Source organism: Trachinotus anak, unplaced genomic scaffold (genome assembly GCF_046630095.1).
Source record: "Trachinotus anak isolate AG129_WGS33_773 ecotype Australia unplaced genomic scaffold, CSIRO_AGI_Tana_v1 ptg000048l, whole genome shotgun sequence".
NCBI lineage: Eukaryota > Metazoa > Chordata > Actinopteri > Carangiformes > Carangidae > Trachinotus > Trachinotus anak.
In genome coordinates, this window is record NW_027273899.1 from 442,614 (window position 1) to 462,395 (window position 19,782).

The following is a 19,782-nucleotide window of genomic DNA, read 5'->3' on the forward strand; positions in this document are numbered from 1 at the left end:
AAAATAAAATAAAATAAAATAAAATAAAATAAAATAAAATAAAATAAAATGTGTAACGCTGCCTTTGCTGTGTGTTTTCTGTCACAAATTCACTAAATTTTACCCTAAAACTTTTTAGATTCAACATTGTCTGATGAAAATATTTTTATTACTTTACCACAGATAAAAAATATAATGTTAATCTCATAGTTTGCTGGGAAACTCAGGTCAGTGACCTCAACAGAAAACAACCGAGTCACAGTACGCGGACTCGTTTTTCTCCTCTCGGCCACCGTACATTAAAAAAAAACAACAAAAAAAACACACTTCATTCCAAGATGGCGCTGCGCACAGTCTGCACCACTGCGCTGCGGACCGGGACAGATTTAGGGGTCAACAATGTGAGGACGTTTGTCACAACAGGTATTATAACGATGTTGTTGAATTAAAGAGGGTTTACACCGAGGAAGGAGCCCGGAGCTCAGTGTGTCTGTCCGGGTACTTTGAAGCAGACCTCTGGTACATGCGGTCCTCTCCTGTGGAGAAGGGCTTTTCACCAAACTCCATAGAAAAATGATTAAACAATTAAATGTGAGTTGAAGGATCCAGTGGCCAAGCTGAAATATTAAGATAATAAAATACGAAATATATATATTGAAATTTCATTTTATCTTGGTCACTGGTTCTCATTATAGGATAAAGGAGAAAAAACACTGCTTCATGTTCGCGCTGCACCTCTTTAAACTGAGCTTCTACCACGCTCCTGAAAACTGTCTGATATTCAAACGGACTTCTGTATGTACAGAGAGCCTGTTCTCCTTACATTAGGTCACTGACCACAAGCGATAACATTTAAGTAGCAGTAACATGACACAACAAACAGGAAGATGAATAACTCTAACACTTGTAAGATATTAACATAAGTAAACAAGTCAGACTGTGAACATGTAAATGTTCCAGTGCAGATCATCGGTGTGGTCCACTGTCACCGTGGGGACAGATAACAACTGGAACAAATTTGATATCTTCTACAGTCTGTGTAATTCTGTATAATGGCGGGAACAAACAGATGTGACTGATTATTTCTTGTCATGTGACTAACTCTCCTCATGACAGTGGCCCTCTGCAGACGGACTCCTCCACTGGGTCCAATGCCTAATGATCAGATCAACATCAAGAGCCTGGAGTCGTTAGAGAAGTACCGCAGCTACACTCGGTACCTGAGACGAGCTGAGGAGGCCAAGAAGCAGCCGGTCTGGTGGAAGACCTACAGGGGCTACGTGGAACAAGCTGATCCTGATCATGGTGAGAAATGGAGGCGGAAGCTGTTGGCAGTGATTCCCCTGAACGTCTCATGGTAAAGTGGAGTTTTGTTTGGTTGCAGGTGCAGAGCACGTGGACATCGGGCTGCCGTACTACCGAGCCCGCAGGACCACAGAGGTGAGGGAGAGACGGCAGGCGATGAGGGACAATAAGAAGAACACTGAGCTGGAGAGGACAACACGTCTGCGCACATGTGAGCTCATCACAGTGTCACTGAGTAAGGTTGTTATTGGTCAGAGGATCAAGTGGTCACCTTCTCCCCCCCCCCCCCCCCCAGATAAGATTGATCTGGACCGGGTGCAGGAGACCTGGGAGGAGAGCTGTGCCCCGTTTCACATAAAGAGACTGGCAGAGCACTACGGAGTCTTCAGAGACCTCTTCCCCATGGCTTACTTCCTCCCTCAGGTGTTTCTCCACATCCGCTACGGCCAGAACAGCAGTGGCCAAGTGCATTATGGGAATCGGCTGACACCAGCTCAAGTAGGTTAAAGGACTGTGAGTTTAACAGTGTTAATGTGGCTCCTAACACCCCCCCTCACCTCCCTCCTCTGACTGTTTTTGTTGTCCAGGCAGTTTCTGCCCCTCAGATCAGCTTCGATGCAGAGGAGGGCTCCCTGTGGACCCTCCTGCTCACCTGTCCAGGTGAGTGTCGTCCAGGCCACAGCAGCTGTTCCTCTGTGAGCCACAGTCTCAGTCTCTTCAGTTTATTTACTGACTGTGTTCAATCATCTGTTTCAGACGAGCATCTTCAGGACAGTGAGGCCGAGTACGTCCACTGGCTGGTGTAAGTGACACATACAGGCCGGTCTATGACGGCGTTGGTCATGTGACCCTCCTTCTGTGTGTCTGTTGACAGCGGAGGTATTTGTGCTGCATTCAGGTCTCATCAGAGTAGAAGTAACTGTGAGATTTAAACTTGTGAATACTGTTCACATCAGTATCCAGGCTGGGGTCACCTGATGTCAGAGTGTTGTCACAGCTGATTGGTTCGTCATCTCTCCATCCATCACATGACACGAACACAGCGTCAGGCTCAGAACATGTTCAACATGCTTCATTGAACGGGGAAACAGTTCCAGCTGCTTTGTCGAAACGTCTGATGTCACTGAGCTTTAAGCAGCTACGTAGCTAATGTTAGCATGAACAGCTGTTTACTTATATCGTTAAACAAGAGGTTATATTACAACCTCCGCCTCAGTATCAGAGGGTGATGAGACGGGCTAGCTGGGTAGAGCTAGCAGGTTAGCATGTTTGATGCTGAACTCACAATGTTTCTTCTAGGCTGGTGAGTAAACAGCTGCTAATGCTAACGTTAGCTATGTAGCAGTAGCAACACTTACAGTGGCATGCAAAAGTTTGGGCACTGTTGCTGAAAATGTCTGTTACTGTGAATAGTTGAGTGAGCAGAAGATGAACTGATCACCAAAAGGCATAAAGGTAAAGCTGACACATTTCTTTTCAGCATTTTGTGCAAGAACAGCTGTGTAGGTAATGGTGTTATCAATAATAAAGACAGGTAACAGTGGTTAATAGTAATGATGAGTAGTGGTGGATCTGGGTCCTGCTGCTCCAGAGGCAGAGAGACCTGCAGAATGAGGAGAGAGAGAGAGAGAGAGAGAGAGAGAGACCTGCAGAATGAGGACAGAGAGAGAGAGAGAGAGAGACCTGCAGAATGAGCCCAGTGAATCATGGGAATCCCCCAGCAGTCTAGCTCTATAGCAGCATAGCTAAGGGATGGGTCAGGACATACCCGAGCCAGCCCTAACTATAAGCTTTACTAAACAGGACAGTTTTAAGCCTGATCTTAAAGGTAGAGAGGGGGTCTGCCTCCCGAACCCACACTGGGAGCTGGTTCCACAGGAGAGGAGCCTGATAGCTGAAGGCTCTGCCCCCCATTCTACTCTTACTAACTCTGGGAACCACAAGTAGACCTGCATTTAGAGAGCGAAGTGTCCTATTGGGAAAATAGGGAACTATAAGCTCTCCAAGGTACGATGGTGCCTGACCATGAATGGCTTTGTAGGTGAGGAGGAGGATTTTAAATTCTATCCTGGATTTTACAGGGAGCCAATGCAGAGAAGCTAACACAGGAGAGATGTGATCTGGTTTCCTAGTTCCTGTCAGCTGCAGCATGCAAAAGTGTGGGCACCCCAATACATTTGAGTTCTCACTGAACTTTTACCGAGGTTCTAGACCTTAATTAGTTTATTGAGCTATGGCTTGTTCACATTCATTGTTAGGAAAGGCCAGGTGATGCAGATTTCACAGCTGTATAAATTCTCTTACTCCTCAAGCTTCCGAGCATGGGGGTGGTGGATCATGCTTTAGGCTTGTGTTGCTGCCAGTGGCACAGGGACCATTTCATTGGTTGAGGAAAGAATGGACTCGAATAAATACCAGCAAATTCTGGAAGCAAACATCACACCATCTGAAAAAAAGTTAATAAGAGAACGCGTCCTACAACAAGATAATGATCCAAAACACACCTCAAAATCTACAATGGAATACCTCAAGAGGAGCAAGCTGAAGGTTTTGCCATGGCCCTCACAGTCCCCCGACCTAAACGTCACGGAAACTCTGTGGATAGATCTCAAAAGAGCAGTGCATGCAGGACGGCAAAGAGTCTTGCAGAATTAGAAGTGTTTTGTGAAGACAAATGGGTGAAAATCCCCCAAGTAAGACCTGAAAGACTCTTAGCTGGCTACAAAAACCATTTACAAGCTGTGATACTTGCCAAAGGGGGTGTACTGACTAAGTACCTGTAAATGATGGAGATAAAAATGTAAACTTGCTGAAAATATTAAAGAAATGTGTCATCTTTACCTTTATGCCTTTTGGTGATGAGTTCATCTTCTGCTCACTTTTCACTATTCACAGTTACAGACATTTTCAGCAATGGTGCCCAAACCTTTGCATGCCACTGTACATAAAGCTTCTTCAAGTTTTCACTGGGTGAAAGACAAACAGCTGCATTCATTAGCTTCATGTCAGTTTTCATTTCCTGTCAGTCATTCTGAATAAAGTCACTTTTAATTGATGCCAAACTGGATTTGTTGGATCAGACGTGATCATGTGACCCTGTCGCCTCCAATGTGTCTGTGCAGGGGGAACATCCCAGGTGGAGCGGTGCAGGCGGGTGACGAGCTGTGTCACTACCTGCCCCCCTTCCCTGCCAGAGGAACGGGCTTCCATCGCTACATCTATGTCCTTTTCAAGCAGCAGGGGCCAATCGGCTTCCAGGAAGACGTCAGGCCATCGCCATGGTGAGCAATACACTCAGCATTCAGACAGGAAGCTGTGGTTTTATAGTATATGTATAATGAACTAATTTATGAACGAGGTCAGGGTTAGATGATCAGGTGGTAGATTTAATGACTGTAGGACACAGCAGCTCCAACAGGATCAGACAGATGAGGAGTGAGACGTCTTCACTGTGGTTCCTCTCCTCTCAGCCTCTCTCTGGAGGACCGTACCTTCAAGACCACAGAGTTCTACAGGAAGTACCAGGACCACCTGACGCCTGCAGGCCTCGCCTTCTTTCAGAGCCAGTGGGATGAGTCCGTCACTGACACCTTCCACAACACACTCAGTGAGTCACACTAACTCTCTCACACACACAACGTGCAGGTCATGTGACAGACACAAAGATGTGTTGTTTGTGTGACGGCTTGAAGAACATGTACGTGTGGGTGTGTGTGTCTGTGTCTGTGTCTGTCTCTGTCCTGCAGACATGAGGGAACCGGTCTTTGAGTTCATCCGGCCCCCGGTGTACCACCCTCCTCAGGTCAAATACCCCCATCGACAGCCGCTGCGCTACCTGGACAGATACAGGGATGGGAAGGAGCACACCTATGGAATATACTGATCATGTGATACACACTCACAACATCTGTTAACACCTGTAGAATTATGTTTGACATATTTATGTTATAAAAATGATGAAGCCTTTTCCAGCTGTGGTCATGTGATTCTCCAGTTTAATAAAGTTTGGATCAAACTGTTGATCTGAAGGAAAAATGAAATATGAAACAGCTGTAACTGATTATTATTAACAAATGACTGTAACACTGTCAGGTCATATAAGACGAGTCTCTGTTGAGAAACGGGATCAGTCTGAAACATGGAGGGAAACAAACATCAGGTTCACTGTGAAACAGGAAGAAGCTGATTCTCCTGATGATGTTGTGTTTGCATCATTATTTCTGATAATTTTTCTTTTTTTAAAACCTATTAGAAAGAAATCAGTGGTGTTATGGACGAAATTTGACCTGGTCGAGTTTATGAGCTGTTTGTGCAGAGAAAACATTTCCAAACCACCGAAAACAAAATAATAAAATCCTGTAATAACAGTTTGAAAATATTGTGTAATAATTTATGGTCTGTTATGATGGTCCTCTGAGCTCTCAGTCAGAGAGGAGACCCAGACCCTGATGGTCCCTCTGAGCTCCAGAGATCTTGTGTGGAAATGGAGAAACTTCCAGAAGACCCAGTTCTAAGAGTCAGGTCTGGTTTCCTCCAGACCTGACACCTGAGCCTCTCAACAGTCTCGTTACATGTCTGATATGAAAATACTCACATGATATAAACTCATTTGAAACGGTGTAAATTTAGAATAAAAAAAATAACGTGGACATCATTTACTCCCATTTGTGTTTAGGTCGTTTATTAGAAACCTTTCCGCTAATTTCTCTTCTACTGACTCGACATAAACCTGTTTGACCTCAGTCCACTCCCGCTTCTGATGCTTGTTGTAATTAAACCTGCTGCAGATTTTCTGGCCACTAGGGAGCAGCAGAGACGACCTGAACACAGCGATGTCACCTGGACCACCACCTTGTAAACAGACCCAGTCATTCAGCTGCTCCTCTCATGATGACGGGGGTCACTAATGTCAGGCCCAGTTAAACCAGCTAACCCAGAAGAGACAGACTAAGCTGAGTTTGCTTCTTGATAAAGGCCCCCGGGGCCCCCAGCCAACACTTCTTCCAGCTGTCACAGTATGAAGGAACATACCAGTCGTTTTAAAGACGGAGTCATCCCCTGTCAGTTGTCTTTAGGTACAGGGGTGAGTATGCTAAGCTAGTCTGCTCCAGTGTTTAACTACTTCCTGTCCTTCCTGACTCCCACTGTTCCCACTGAAGCTTTATGATCAGCCCGCTCAGGTAAAGTCGTTTTCTGAAACACCTGGACACTCAAACAGGAGGGAAGCTATTAGGGACTATTTTCATCTGCGGATTGATACATTTGTTGCCCTAATACATATTAATAGCCACACAGTTTTAAGATGTTTCTCCCAAGACAATGGAGTTTCCCCTCCATTGTCTGTCCATGTCTTTAGCATGTAGCATATCTGAGCTAACAGCACAGATCCAGGTGCAGCAACAGGAAGTGAAGTCATATTTTATTTGATGTTAATATGATGAAGTGTATTTAATATAAAAACATCCACATTGTCACTGGTCCCCATTTACAACAGCAGCTGTTATTTCTCTTAGAGTCCAGTTCACTTGAGACCAGGTCCTTGTCCCCTGTCATGTTCGAGCCACCTGCAGCATCTCCTCCACACTCAGGAGTTTCTCTCTGGGTTTTCCTGATGTTTCACCTCTCTTCATCTCAGCACCGTCGATCTTCTCCCAGTCTGAGAAACTCACTGGTTTCACTCCTGCAAACACAGACCACAGAGACATCAGAGACCAGAGACAAGACACCAGAGACAAAGTCAGAGAGAGTCAGAGACAAGAGACAGAGTCAGACAGAGACAGAGTCAAAGAGACACAGAGACAAGAGACAGAGTCAGAGAGAGTCAGAGACAAGAGACAGAGTCAGACAGAGACAGAGTCAAAGAGACACAGAGACAAGAGACAGAGTCAGAGAGAGTCAGAGACAAGAGACAGAGTCAGACAGAGACAAGACACCAGAAACAAAGTCAGAGAGAGTCTGAGACAAGAGACAGAGTCTGAGATAAGAGACAAAGTCTGAGATAAGAGACAAAGTCTGAGATAAGAGACAGAGAGAAGAGACAAGAGTCAGAGTCTTAAGAGACAGGTGATGAGACAATGTCTGTGTCCACATAGTGACGACATGTGATCAGGTGACCTGTGCCTTGTGGGACAGTTCAGTTTGTTAGGAACACCTAGATAACACTGAATCAGTGCCTGCTGCTTCATGAGCAGCTGATTCAGGTCATTGTGGAGATGAATGGATGAACTGTAAGATGAATGAATGAATTGTAAGATGAACAGATGAACTGTAGAACATGTGTCTGGTATCTAACCCTCACTAATATGAATATGATGGACAGAATAATAGAAACAGAATGATGTCATACAGACACAGATATGAATTCATTAAAAGGTGGGGCTCAGGTAAGTGACAGCTGTGACCGACAGGACAGTACCTCTCTCTTCCAGCAGAGCACTGATGACCTGTGAACCAGACTTGGCGGCTGATACATCCAGCGCTCCTGACTCCATGTCGTCCAATAACGAGCGAGCAGTGTCAAAGCTGTTGTTCATGGTGGTGGCGATCACCCCGATGGGGCCGGTCTTCAGCCAGCCGCTGCAGTACAGACCTGCAGGGAAACACGGGCCTCAGCTGTGATCTGTACTCCACACACACACACTTGTACTTCTATCTTTGTGAGGACCACTCATTGACATAATGCATTCCCTAGCCCCTTACCCTAACCTTAACCATCACACCTGAGAGCCTAACCCTAACCCTGACCCTGACCTTAACCTAAACCTAATTCTAACCATAACTCTAAAACCAAGTCTTAACCCTCAACATGTGATTTGAAGGTGTCTCAAAAAGTGAGGACCGGCCAAAATGTCCTCACTTTCCCCAAATGTCCTCACTCTATTAGTAAAATACTTTTTTTGGTCCTTACTATGTAGCAAGTACAAGTACACACATACACACACACAGTGGACAGCACCTGGGGCTCGTTGAACGCGGCCCATGGTGTTTGGGATGATGGCTTTGTGGGTGTCAAAGGGCACCGATGGGTCGATGGGGAGGCTCCTGTAGCCGATGCTGCTGATGACCAGGCCACAGGTCACATCCTCCACCTCTCCAGTGAGCACCGCCTGGGCCCCCTCACCTGAACCCTGGACACACACAGGTAACCAGCTTCAACCAACACATAATGAGCAGCTGTACAGGGCTCCACGAAATCCTGTTTACCTCCAGCCTGGTGACTGCCACTCGGATGCCAGCCGCTCTGTGGCGCTCTGCGTCGGCCAGGACTTCGACAGGGCTCCTGAAGAATCGAAAGCCCCATGTGCGGGACGCCTCGCGTCTCCTCTCCTGCTCCTTCTGTCCTGGGCTCTCTAGGGCCGTCTTCAACATCAGCTCTGTCAGACGCCTCCGGGGCCTTGGCAAATCTGACACAGCAGAGATGTTAACGCTGTCTGAATATCTGTCTCACTGAACAACTGTCTGTCTGAACATCTGTCTGACTGAACAACCGTCTGTCTGAACATCTGTCTGACTGAACAACCGTCTGACTGAACATCTGTCTGACTGAACAACCGTCTGTCTGAACATCTGTCTGACTGAACAACCGTCTGTCTGAACATGTCTGTCTGAACATCTGTCTGACTGAACAACTGTCTGACTGAACATCTGTCTGACTGAACAACTGTCTGCTCTGAGGTCATTTCAAATGTGTTGTCTTGCATTTACAGTAGTTTATTTATGTGTGTGTGTGTAATGTACGTACACACACGTGTGTGTAATGTACGTACACACACACGTGTGTGTAATGTACGTACACACACGTGTGTGTAATGTATGTACACACACATGTGTGTATGTGTATATATAGATGTATATGTCACTGACACTAATAATTGAAATGATGTGTTCATATTTTTCATGGTCCCCGGAGAGAAATGTTTCCTGATCAGATGATGTTTCATGTCCGAATGAATTAATGAAAATATTAAAGATGAATTAGATTAAAAACTGAACAGACGTCCTCATTATTATATTATAGGAGGATGCTCCTCAGCGTTGTTGAATATAAACTAAATAAAATTTAAATCTTTGTCGACTGAAGTGTTTTGGGTTGAATCTGTTGATCTGATGAGACTACGTCTAAAAACAGTTAGCAGTGGTGTGTGTGTGTGTGTGTGTGTGTGTGTGTGTGTGTGTCTGACAGTTTGTGTTTTCATCTTCTGATCATCAGCATGTGGTTGCTGCTGTTTCAGTAAATATGGAAAGTGTAGGTGTGTGTATCTGACTGTGCAGAGTTCATCAACACAAACCTCAACACTCTGTCTGTTTTGGAACATAAGACTTTTCATCAACTTCCTGTAGCTTCTCTTCAGTTCTGTGTCATTAAATCTAAACCAATCATCCTTCACTTAACGCCTCTGACGTCTGACACAGATCAAGGTTGCCACAGTGACCCTGAACAGGATGAGGCTGTTATCACTAGAACAGGCTCAGCTCCATCAGTCAGCTCAATGTCGTCTCCCTCTAGGACAAGGACGAGCTGCTTGTGTCAAAGCTGAACCAGCAGAACATGTATCACCAGCTGTCTGTTCTGGTTTGAGCTACAGGACCTGGTCCAACTCTGAACCAGAGTCACCTCATGTTCTCACAGCCGTTAGACCCTTTGACTCATCTCATCCTGTTGTGTTGTTTCTACAGTGAGCTGAGACAGCAGACTGATGAGGCAGGAAACAGGAGGCGTCACCTCGTACCTTTCAGAGCCTCTGCGACTCCATCAAAATCAGCCTCCACCATCTCAGGCCTGGCGCCCGGCAGATTCACCATTTCTCTGAGCTCCTGCAGACAAGCAGAACAGAGCAGTGTCTCATCAGGGACTCAGTCTGATTTCTATCAGCTGACCTCAGAGCACGTTCACCTCAACCGGTGGAGCTCTGCCAACAAGGTGTACGGATACATGTTTTTGCCGCCCCCCCATAGGTCAAATTAAAAACCTTTATCCAATCACAATGAGGACATGTACCAAGATTTATGATGATTGGACAAAAGGTTCATGAGTGACAGCCAATGTCCTCTAAGCCCCGCCCTTTGTTAAGCTGCCGTGGTCGATGGCAGCCATGTTTCTGACTGATCTCAGTTATAATAAAAATGTCTCACGTCTCACAAGGCTGTATACTACATTTACTGTTTTCACCTGATGCAAACGAACAAAATCCAATATGGTGGACTTTAAATTCTTTTTCATTTAGAACCCTGAATATTAATCAATACATGTTAATGAACATGGCGGGATGATGAGGTCGACTTCATCTGATTGGCTGTGTTTCTGATAAACATGGTTGGTAATAAATCCTCATGCACAGATACATTTTGGACCCACAGCTACAGCAAGTACAGGAGGTCAAAGATCAAATGTTTACAATGGCCGGTTTGGAAGGTACCACTTGACCTTTAACCTTTAGATGATGATTTTGTGTCCAATGGGAAGTTCTAATACAACTTGATTCTGTAAACAGACCTGAACTGTGAGTCTGATCAGCAGCCTGTGCTGGATTTCTACAGCTCGATGACAGTAAAACTTCCTCTCTTTGACAGTTCAGTGACACAGGTAACAGTTTCTATTCTTCTCAAAATAACTCCTGTCATACACACCTTGATTGTGCAAGCCACCTGTATTGGTCCTCTCCTGCCAACGATCAACACCCTGCGGACCTGGCTCCGGGCCAGAGCCTCCAGTGCAGGCTGGGTGATGTCAGTCTTCTGCAATACAACACATTTTCCATCACAGTCTCTTCAATAATGACAGTGGAAGAACTGGTTTTCTGAGGAGACGTTTATGATTAGAAACAGGATGGGGTATTTTTCTATCTGGTGATTTTTCTGGTAATGTATCTGCAGAGTAAGAACATTTTAGAGACTGTCTACAGAAGTCTAGTGGGAAGCAGAAACACCTGGAGTTTACACACAGTCTGGGGGTGAAACAGAAATCTGATCCTGTTCATCCTGTTTCATTGTTGTTTGTTCTGTGCATGTTGTGCTAATTTTATTACTGTATTTATTGTTTGTGAGTCACAATGATGAGTTTTAACTAACCCATGAAGCCAAAGGTACATTTCCACATCTGTGGACAATAAAGATTATTATTATTGTTATTATTATTATTATTGCCAGAGACCAGATCTTCTTCATTGCTCTAAAAACAGCTGCTGTCAGTGGTGGTGTTAGTTACCGTTTTAGAGCAGAGAAGAAGAACTGGTTTCTGGGAAAGCTGCAGTTTTATCTGAGTGTGAAACTATTACATTTATAAATAAATCATGTGGTATCACACTGCACAGACTGACTCACTGATACTAATGCAGTATTTTAGACATCGGGGAAATTCAGTATCGAAACATCTCAAACACTGATCTGATCCGTTTCCTCTCATCATCAACCAGAGCTGAAAACAGCTCTGCAGATGAGTTCAGCAGATACAGAGTCTGAATGAAGTCTGAAGGTGCAGCTGTGTGTGTGCTTTGCTCTTTTGTGATACACGTTTCACTACATCTTGTGTCTCACCTTTAAAATGTCAGGGGGGGACAGCAGGACTCTTGCTACATCCAGGGCCACGTTACCTTGTCCCAGAATCACTGCTGTTTCACAACCGAGGTCTGGATTTAGCTGAACAGAAAACGAACAGAGAAACTGAGATCTGCTGATAAGGAGCAGAACAGGAAGGAGAAATACCAACAACTGATCTGATAACTCTCTGACAACGTCCACCTGATTTCTGAGAAACAGTCACACTGACCGTCTGAATACCTCTCTACAGCTGGGCAGCCCGTTGTACCAGCCCACAAAGTCTTTGGCAGAGTAAACACCAGCCAGACCTTCTCCTGGTATGCCCATACTCCTGTTTCCCTCGGCCCCGTAACTCTGAGCGGAGACACAGACACAGTGTATGAACACGTCTTCACCTGAAGGAGATTGCTTCTTTCTCTCGTGCTCTCACCAGTACAACTGCGTGGTAGGCTCCCTGCAGCTCTCCCACACTCACATCCTTCCCCACATTCACGTTTCCATAAAAACGGCAGCGTGAGTGTTTGGCCGTCTGTGTGAATGTGTTGATGACGTTCTGAAGAGATGAAGAGACCAGAAGTTTGAAACAGGAAAACTTAAAACAGTCAGAATGAATGAGCCATCAGCTTCACTGTCAGTTTCATCAGATGCTGTTCAGACAGATATTTTATCAGCTGATAAACAGCTGTTTTATCAGCCATCACATTCATACTGAAATGTATTTTCTAGTTGCTGTGAGAACAGTCTCACTATATTTTCTTCTTCTGTGGTTGTTTATTATTTTTCCTCATTTTAGATTCTTGGTCATCTGAAGATGACATTTTGGAAAATTAAAATGTTTTCACTGTTTCGTAGAAAAAATATTTAATCAACTAATTGAGAAAATAATCAGCTGATTAATCAACAGCAGGGATAACTGTTAGCTGCTGCCCTAGAAAGACAGATTAGAGAATCTTCTCATCTCAGGAAATAAGTAAATAAGACGTTGAACTAAGAAACAATCCCATTAAAGGTTTAGAAGATGTCGTTCGTTAGGTAACGAGTGTGGACACTGACACAAACACTCCACCTCCACCTACAGGTTCTCAGGTACTAATCACAGTGAGTGGATCCTCTGCACAGGAAGCAGGTCACATGACATCAGTGTCCCTGACTGATGTCAAAAAACCAGGAGGAGGAATTTCTGTGGAGTTACCCGTCCACAGGTGTGGTTTGTTTTTCATTGCCTGAGGGGAAATGTGAACATTTTCCATTCTGAGCTTTTCAAAACAGTCATTGCATCACAGACAGAACATCACCTCATGTGATGCCACGCTCTACTTTTATTATCATCATTATTATTATTATTATTATTATTATTATTATTAATTATTATTATTAGGGCTGAGCATCTCTGGTTTTACTCACTTCAGTCCATGTTGTCTGTTTTATTATTTTATCTTTGTTTTCTTTATTCTTCTGTTTCCTCAAAGAAAAACATGTTTCTTCACTTCCTGTTGTTATTGTCTTATTTTTATTGTTTTTATTTTGAACCGCTGTGTGGGGGTAACACTGTTACATTGTTTGTATGAAATGTGTGATATAAATAAAGTTTGATTGATTGATTGATTACGTATTGCTTTTCATTAATTCTGGAGGAAGTTGTTGAGTGTCTACAGAGACCTGACACACAGACTGATCTGAGACCAGGATCAGGACTGAGGGTAGTACGCTGTACCACTTGTGTTGCCACTTTGCACATGTCACATGTCAAACAGCAGCCCTGACATGCACAAGAATGCAGTTTCACTTCCTGTCCCAGCAGGTCTGTTTTTATTTTCCATCAGTCGAGCCAGGAAAGTTTCAGACAGGCTGGAGCAGTGTCAGCGTGTTTCATGACCAACTGCTACAACAGCTTGAGTCAACAGTTTGAAGGAAGAATGGAAATAATCACAGCTCACAAACTCATTATGTTGGTTTTATCAGAGCATTCCTGCTTTTCTTTGTATCACTGCCAAACAAAACTGCAGCTGAGAACCAGCTGATGACAGACTGCTGTTAAACACACTTCTACCACTCATCAGGAGGAGAGACCTTGACTTCAGGGTGATCAGGGGCCACTCCGAACCGGACCAGGCCGAAGGGGACGGGCAGCCGCTCGTAGATGTCCACGTGAACATGTTGATGAGCCTCAGAGGATAAAAAAAACAAAAAAAAAAAACAACACACAACTAAATGATCGTGAGCAGAGACTGGAGAGAGTTAGCATGTTAGCTCAAATCAGCAGCTTCACAGAGCTGCAGACTCATTATCCAATAAATTCACAGTTAAAAAGAAAGAAACTAATCAAACAAAGATCTGGAGAGTTTCAGGAGGCCGTGAGGAGAATCATGGAGGCTAATCTGGTTGCTAAGCTAACATTTTACTGTGTCCAGAGGTTTTATTATAAACCAGTTAGAATGGGACTGAAGGATAATTACTGCTGCTTTTCATTCTTTTACTTGTCTTTAATGATGTAAATGTTGTTCAAGACAAGAAGAAGTGAAGCTGCTGGGGTGGGAGTGGGAGTGGTAGTGTGTGTGTGGGGGGGGGGGGGGGGGGGGGGGGGGGGGGGGGGGGGGGGCGTCAGAGGCGGGGGTCTTTCAGCCTGAGGTCTGTCAGCCTGAGGCTGCTTTCAACAGAGCTGCTTTCATCCTTGCCACAGATGGTGTGATTAAAAACGCTGATATTTGGTCCTGACTCTGTCCAGAGTTCCAACAATCGTTCAAAGGAGCCGTTACCTGTCTGCCCCCCTAGGCACTGGAGCCGTTACCTGTCTGCCCCCCTAGGTACTGGAGCCGTTACCTGTCTGCCCCCCTAGGTACTGGAGCCGTTACCTGTCTGCCCCCCTAGGTACTGGAGCCGTTACCTGTCTGCCCCCCTAGGTACTGGAGCCGTTACCTGTCTGCCCCCCTAGGTACTGGAGCCGTTACCTGTCTGCCCCCCAAGGCACTGGAGCCGTTACCTGTCTGCCCCCCAAGGCACTGGAGCCGTTACCTGTCTGCCCCCCTAGGTACTGGAGCTGCCACCTGTCTGCCCCCCAAGGCACTGGAGCCGTTACCTGTCTGCCCCCCTAGGTACTGGAGCTGCCACCTGTCTGCCCCCCAAGGCACTGGAGCCGTTACCTGTCTGCCCCCCTAGGTACTGGAGCTGCCACCTGTCTGCCCCCCAAGGCACTGGAGCCGTTACCTGTCTGCCCCCCTAGGCACTGGAGCCGTTGCCTGTCTGCCCCCCAATGCACTGGAGCCGTTACCTGTCTGCCCCCCAATGCACTGCAGCCGTTACCTGTCTGCCCCCCAATGCACTGCAGCCGTTACCTGTCTGCCCCCCTAGGTACTGGAGCTGCCACCTGTCTGCCCCCCAAGGCACTGGAGCCGTTGCCTGTCTGCCCCCCAATGCACTGGAGCCGTTACCTGTCTGCCCCCCAATGCACTGCAGCCGTTACCTGTCTGCCCCCCAATGCACTGCAGCCGTTACCTGTCTGCCCCCCTAGGTACTGGAGCTGCCACCTGTCTGCCCCCCAAGGCACTGGAGCCGTTACCTGTCTGCCCCCCAAGGCACTGGAGCCGTTACCTGTCTGCCCCCCAAGGCACTGGAGCCGTTACCTGTCTGCCCCCCAAGGCACTGGAGCTGCCACCTGTCTGCCCCCCTAGGTACTGGAGCTGCCACCTGTCTGCCCCCCTAGGTACTGGAGCTGCCACCTGTCTGCCCCCCTAGGTACTGGAGCTGCCACCTGTCTGCCCCCCTAGGTACTGGAGCTGCCACCTGTCTGCCCCCCTAGGTACTGGAGCTGCCACCTGTCTGCCCCCCGAGGGGAAACACTGGTTTACTGTGTGTATATGGGATAACTCTGACCAGTGTCATGTGGAGAATGCAGGTAGAAGACCATTATCACAGTGGACTGGGCCAGGTGTACCCTAACAACCTGTCCACTGTCCCTTTATCTCTGGGGGCACTGGAGCGCCGTAGGTGATGTTTCACATCAGTGAGCACTTCAAGGCCACAGTCCTACAGTCACTAAGAACCTGGATTTGTCAGGTGTTTAATCTCTGAGAAGAAGGATGTATCACCCGGTCCTGGATCTAGACTGTCCAACATCACCAGAACAGGATTTACCTTGATCACATGCTGTGCTGTGTAGAAACCTGCTGGACCACTTCCAACAATGCACACCTTCGGACCGCAGGAGGAAAACCTTACACCTGCAGAACCAGGACAAAGCAGAGAGGCTCATGTAATCCTGTTTGGAGCTGCAGTCAGCTCTAAAACACACAGGCCTGAGCTCAGTCAGACTTATTTAAGCACCGATTTAACTCTTCAGGAAACCACCTTTCATGTCCTGTGAGCTGCGACTGGTTTTCACCAGAGCCAGGAATAAAGCTCTATGACATATTTTATTGATATAAACATGAGGCGTTTGCCGAATTACTGAGTGAAGTCTGCTTTTTAAAGTTGAGGCATATCTCCGACCAAGTGTGTAGTTCTGACAATAAACAACTTAGACAACTAATAATTGACTAAGTTTCGCACACACATACAGGACCCAGCGCTGGGCTAGCTACATGTTAGCTTTACACAGAGCAGGGAGCTCACCGTCATGGAGCCGACTCCTCCACCCTCTCCTCCCTGAGCTCCGCAGCCTCAGCCCGGGGAGCAGCAGTCTGTGGCCGCTCATCTTCTCCTGGACACAGAGGCCGTCGGGCTTTAAACCATTAAACAGTCCGGTCCTGATGTTTGGGGACCAGCTTCACATAGCTGCCTCTGAGCTCTGGCAGGCAGCGGGACTCAGCGCAGGAGCAAAGGTGAAACACGTTAATGTTTCCCGGGAAGTTTTCCCGGAACTAGCTCGCTAATGCTAATGCTAACGCTAATCCTTCTCCTCAAGCCGCGTCGTTAATTAAACAGCGTTAACTTTATAGCTACAGTGTGGTCACAGTTTTCAAGGCTGGACCTTGTGGTACCCCCCCTGTGGTCCCTGGAAACCGGAAGTTCAGAACGAAGGTTCCGCAGCAGCAGAGTAGATATTTATGTTCACAGTCAGTGACATTAAAAAAACTGTGCTGACTGTTTCCTGAACAGTAAATGTCTCCGTGTTTGAAATCAGAGCATCATATTAAACCTGAATCGTTCATTGCTAAGAATAAACTGACTGAATAATAATGACTGTTTTCTTTTTTGCTCATGTTATTCATGACACAGGTGCTGAACATGACCATGACCAGAGAAGTAAAATAGCTCCAGTTCATGATTTAATTCAAAATATCTCTACAAAAAGTAGTCAATGTTTATGACAACTAGTCACACACAGATGTACATGAGGAAACAGTCTGGTGACTCAGTCAGACCTGATCTTCACAAACAGGTGTGTCTCACATCAGCAGGCCTGAGGTCATTAATATGAACCTCTGTTTAAAGAGCTGAGCTGCAGATCACACAGTTCAGTGATCCTGGAGGGACAAGGAAAAACCTGTTCACTCACATTATTTGTTCGGAGTAGATGAGCAGGATAAAACACTGACACTGATGTTCAGCTTCTTGTGTCTGGATGTTAAAATAAAATCAGAGATGGATTTTGTTTCCTTCAGAAGGATTGAGAGGTGATGTTTGATGGAACTACACAGCTGTAAAAGTTTAGATTTAATGTTCAAATCAAGTCAGACAGAAAGATTTATTTGAAAAGTCAAAATCTATTCATGAGGCAGAAGAGAAACAAACACATTAAGCATGATGCAGAAGTATAAAGGTCAAGCAAACGTGTTGTACAACATGAAATAAGAAGATGCTTGCTTTGCAGTGTCTTCAACAACACCGCTCACACGCAGCACGTCCCTACGCCCCCATCACCCAGGATGTGGTGGCTCAGTCACTTTTCTGCAAACAAACATAAATTTGTGTAAAAGGAAATGAAAAGCAGAGTGAGGTGAGAAATATTCCACAGGTCGAGCTGCAGACTCAGACCTCAGTCATTACAACCCCTGCCTGTAATCAACTGACGGAGGAGTCCACACAGTTATCCAAAGAAGCGGGCTTCACCGAGGGCCCCTGAAGTCCAGAGTGTTAGCAGATGTGACCATGTAGGGACAGTGGTGAGGTCTGAGCGGAGGTCTGTGTTGAGGTCTGTGCTGAAGACAGAAGTGCTGAGGACTGGTAGGTCTGGGTGGTTTTGCAGCTCTGTCAGGTCTGAAGTTCCTTCTGAACTGTGGGAACAAAGAAACATCGTTTGAACACTGCTGTTGTCTTCAATGAGAAACAGGTCTGATTCATACTTACTTGTCTGCACCTCAGAGTCAGGGCTCCAATGAAGAGCATCAGGACGATGGAGAATGCTGTCACACTCAATATAATCAAGACCAGATCCAGAATCTGGTCCTTGCACTGTCCCTGCGGACCCTCCTCTGTGAGGTCACAAGAATAAAGCTTTTAACATGTTAGAGCTTTTTATTATGAGTGGAGAGTGTGTGTGTGTGTGTGTTTTTGCCACCTGTGACGATGATGATGGTGCCGTTGCTGGACTGCGTTTCCGGCCTGGCTGTCTCTGATCTGAAGTAGCTCCAGGTGCAGTAGTACAGGTCTGTGTCGTCCTGCTCCAGCAGAGACAGGTGCAGCGTGAACCCGGATCCCTCCCTGATATGCCGGTCTGGAGTTATGTGAATTCGGCCTCTAAACGTTGGAGCTGTATTATTCTTGGTGACTAGCCCGTTTTTCAGGGATAGGTACATAACGTCCCTGTCACCATGGAAACGCCTGTGCAGGTAAAGTCCCATGGGGTCAGACAGTGATGTGGAGCATGTGATCTCAACAGATGATTTGACCATCATGTGAGAGATGGACATAGGGTCCTGAGACACTGTGAGAGAGATGGTTTAACATCAGAAAACTGAAGCTGAAGCTGAAGATGAAGATGACGATTTCTCACTGCTTCTGCTCTGTGTTTTAAACTCTACAGCTCAGAGGGACACGTTGTACTTTTTATTATCTGACAGCTACAGTCAAAGTCAGAGAGAACCCAGAGGGAACCCACGCAGACACGGGGAGAACATGCAAACTCCACACAGAAAGGGTCCAGGCCTGGGAATCGAACCCAGAACCTTCTTGCTGTGACGTGACAGTGCACTACTGCACTGCAAAATTAATTTGATGAAAAGTTATTAAACAGTTTGTCTCCACTGTTTGACTTGTGAGTCCCTGAAAGACACTTGTGTGTAGTTTATCACATTTCACAGATTTATCTTGAGACCTGGTGCAGGGGCCCAGCCCCGTACCAGACTGTGTGGAAACAGTAAGGTGCTAATGAATCACAGGAGGTTTTCCTGCACGACGCTGTTTTTAATCTCTGAAACAGTTGGCTGATAAAATTATTTTTAACCCTGTCACAGTCACAGTAACCCTGTCACAGTAAAATTATTTATGATTAAGTTTAAGTTTCATTAAAATTGTGAATGAAGAACTTTTCAGTGTTGTACCTTTTCTGAAGTAAACACTCAGTCGGTAGTTTCACTGTTCAGACATCAATTCTTTCTCTTTGTCTCTTTCACACACTCACCTGTCCAGGTGTGAAGTATGACCTCAGCAGGCATGCAGAGTAATCCCAACACACAGCTCCACCAGTGGGCTTTCATCCTGTGAGCCGGGCTGCAGGCCCAGGACAGACTGAAGGAGGACTGTCACTCAGAGAGAGCAGTGAGCTACACAGGAAACTGTGTGTGTGTGTGTTTCAGCGCTTTGCTGCATCAGTAACAAGCACTTCCTCATCAAAGATGAGGAAGTGCTTGTTACTATTTTCCATCACACCTGCAGTCAGTAACACCATCACATTAACATTGTCAGATTAACTCTCTCACATTAACCCTGTCACAGTATATTAATGTAATATATAAAGGTGATTTCCAAGTGACACATTAAAAAAAGGAGGAAATTATTTCCTTGTTTTTAATCCCTCATACTGAT

The 19,782-nt window shown here is 45.9% G+C and overlaps 3 protein-coding genes across 4 annotated transcripts; 1 reads left to right on the top strand and 2 right to left on the bottom strand.

Annotated features, from left to right (window-relative positions):
* Positions 1-249: 249 nt before the first annotated feature.
* On the top strand, positions 250-5,375 carry mrpl38 (mitochondrial ribosomal protein L38). The gene is made up of 9 exons (XM_071473234.1): positions 250-402; positions 1,096-1,284; positions 1,364-1,495; positions 1,580-1,782; positions 1,872-1,944; positions 2,041-2,086; positions 4,407-4,565; positions 4,755-4,891; positions 5,031-5,375. Exons 1-9 carry the CDS (start codon positions 318-320, stop codon positions 5,165-5,167), a joined length of 1,161 nt encoding a protein of 386 aa, XP_071329335.1. The 5' UTR covers positions 250-317; the 3' UTR covers positions 5,168-5,375.
* A 1,311-nt stretch (positions 5,376-6,686) lies between these two features.
* Positions 6,687-16,817, bottom strand: fdxr (ferredoxin reductase). The gene is made up of 12 exons (XM_071473223.1): positions 16,429-16,817; positions 15,952-16,037; positions 13,891-13,986; positions 12,251-12,373; positions 12,061-12,174; positions 11,818-11,919; positions 10,912-11,019; positions 10,014-10,098; positions 8,488-8,687; positions 8,240-8,411; positions 7,700-7,873; positions 6,687-6,964 (listed from the first exon to the last, which is right to left on the bottom strand). Exons 1-12 carry the CDS (start codon positions 16,508-16,510, stop codon positions 6,834-6,836), a joined length of 1,473 nt encoding a protein of 490 aa, XP_071329324.1. The 5' UTR covers positions 16,511-16,817; the 3' UTR covers positions 6,687-6,833.
* Positions 16,818-17,459: 642 nt separating this feature from the next.
* Positions 17,460-19,547, bottom strand: LOC139615360 (uncharacterized). 2 transcript variants are annotated; one of them, XR_011687356.1, is made up of 5 exons: positions 19,379-19,547; positions 18,317-18,682; positions 18,106-18,230; positions 17,815-18,032; positions 17,460-17,706 (listed from the first exon to the last, which is right to left on the bottom strand). XR_011687356.1 is itself a non-coding variant. In XM_071473244.1 (4 exons), the coding sequence occupies exons 1-4, from the start codon at positions 19,452-19,454 to the stop codon at positions 17,865-17,867; spliced, it is 735 nt and encodes a 244-aa protein (XP_071329345.1). In that variant the 5' UTR covers positions 19,455-19,546; the 3' UTR covers positions 17,460-17,864. The 2 variants fall into 2 exon arrangements, 1 of the variants encoding a protein (XP_071329345.1); XM_071473244.1 differs by having other exon boundaries at positions 17,460-18,032; positions 19,379-19,546.
* Positions 19,548-19,782: the final 235 nt, after the last annotated feature.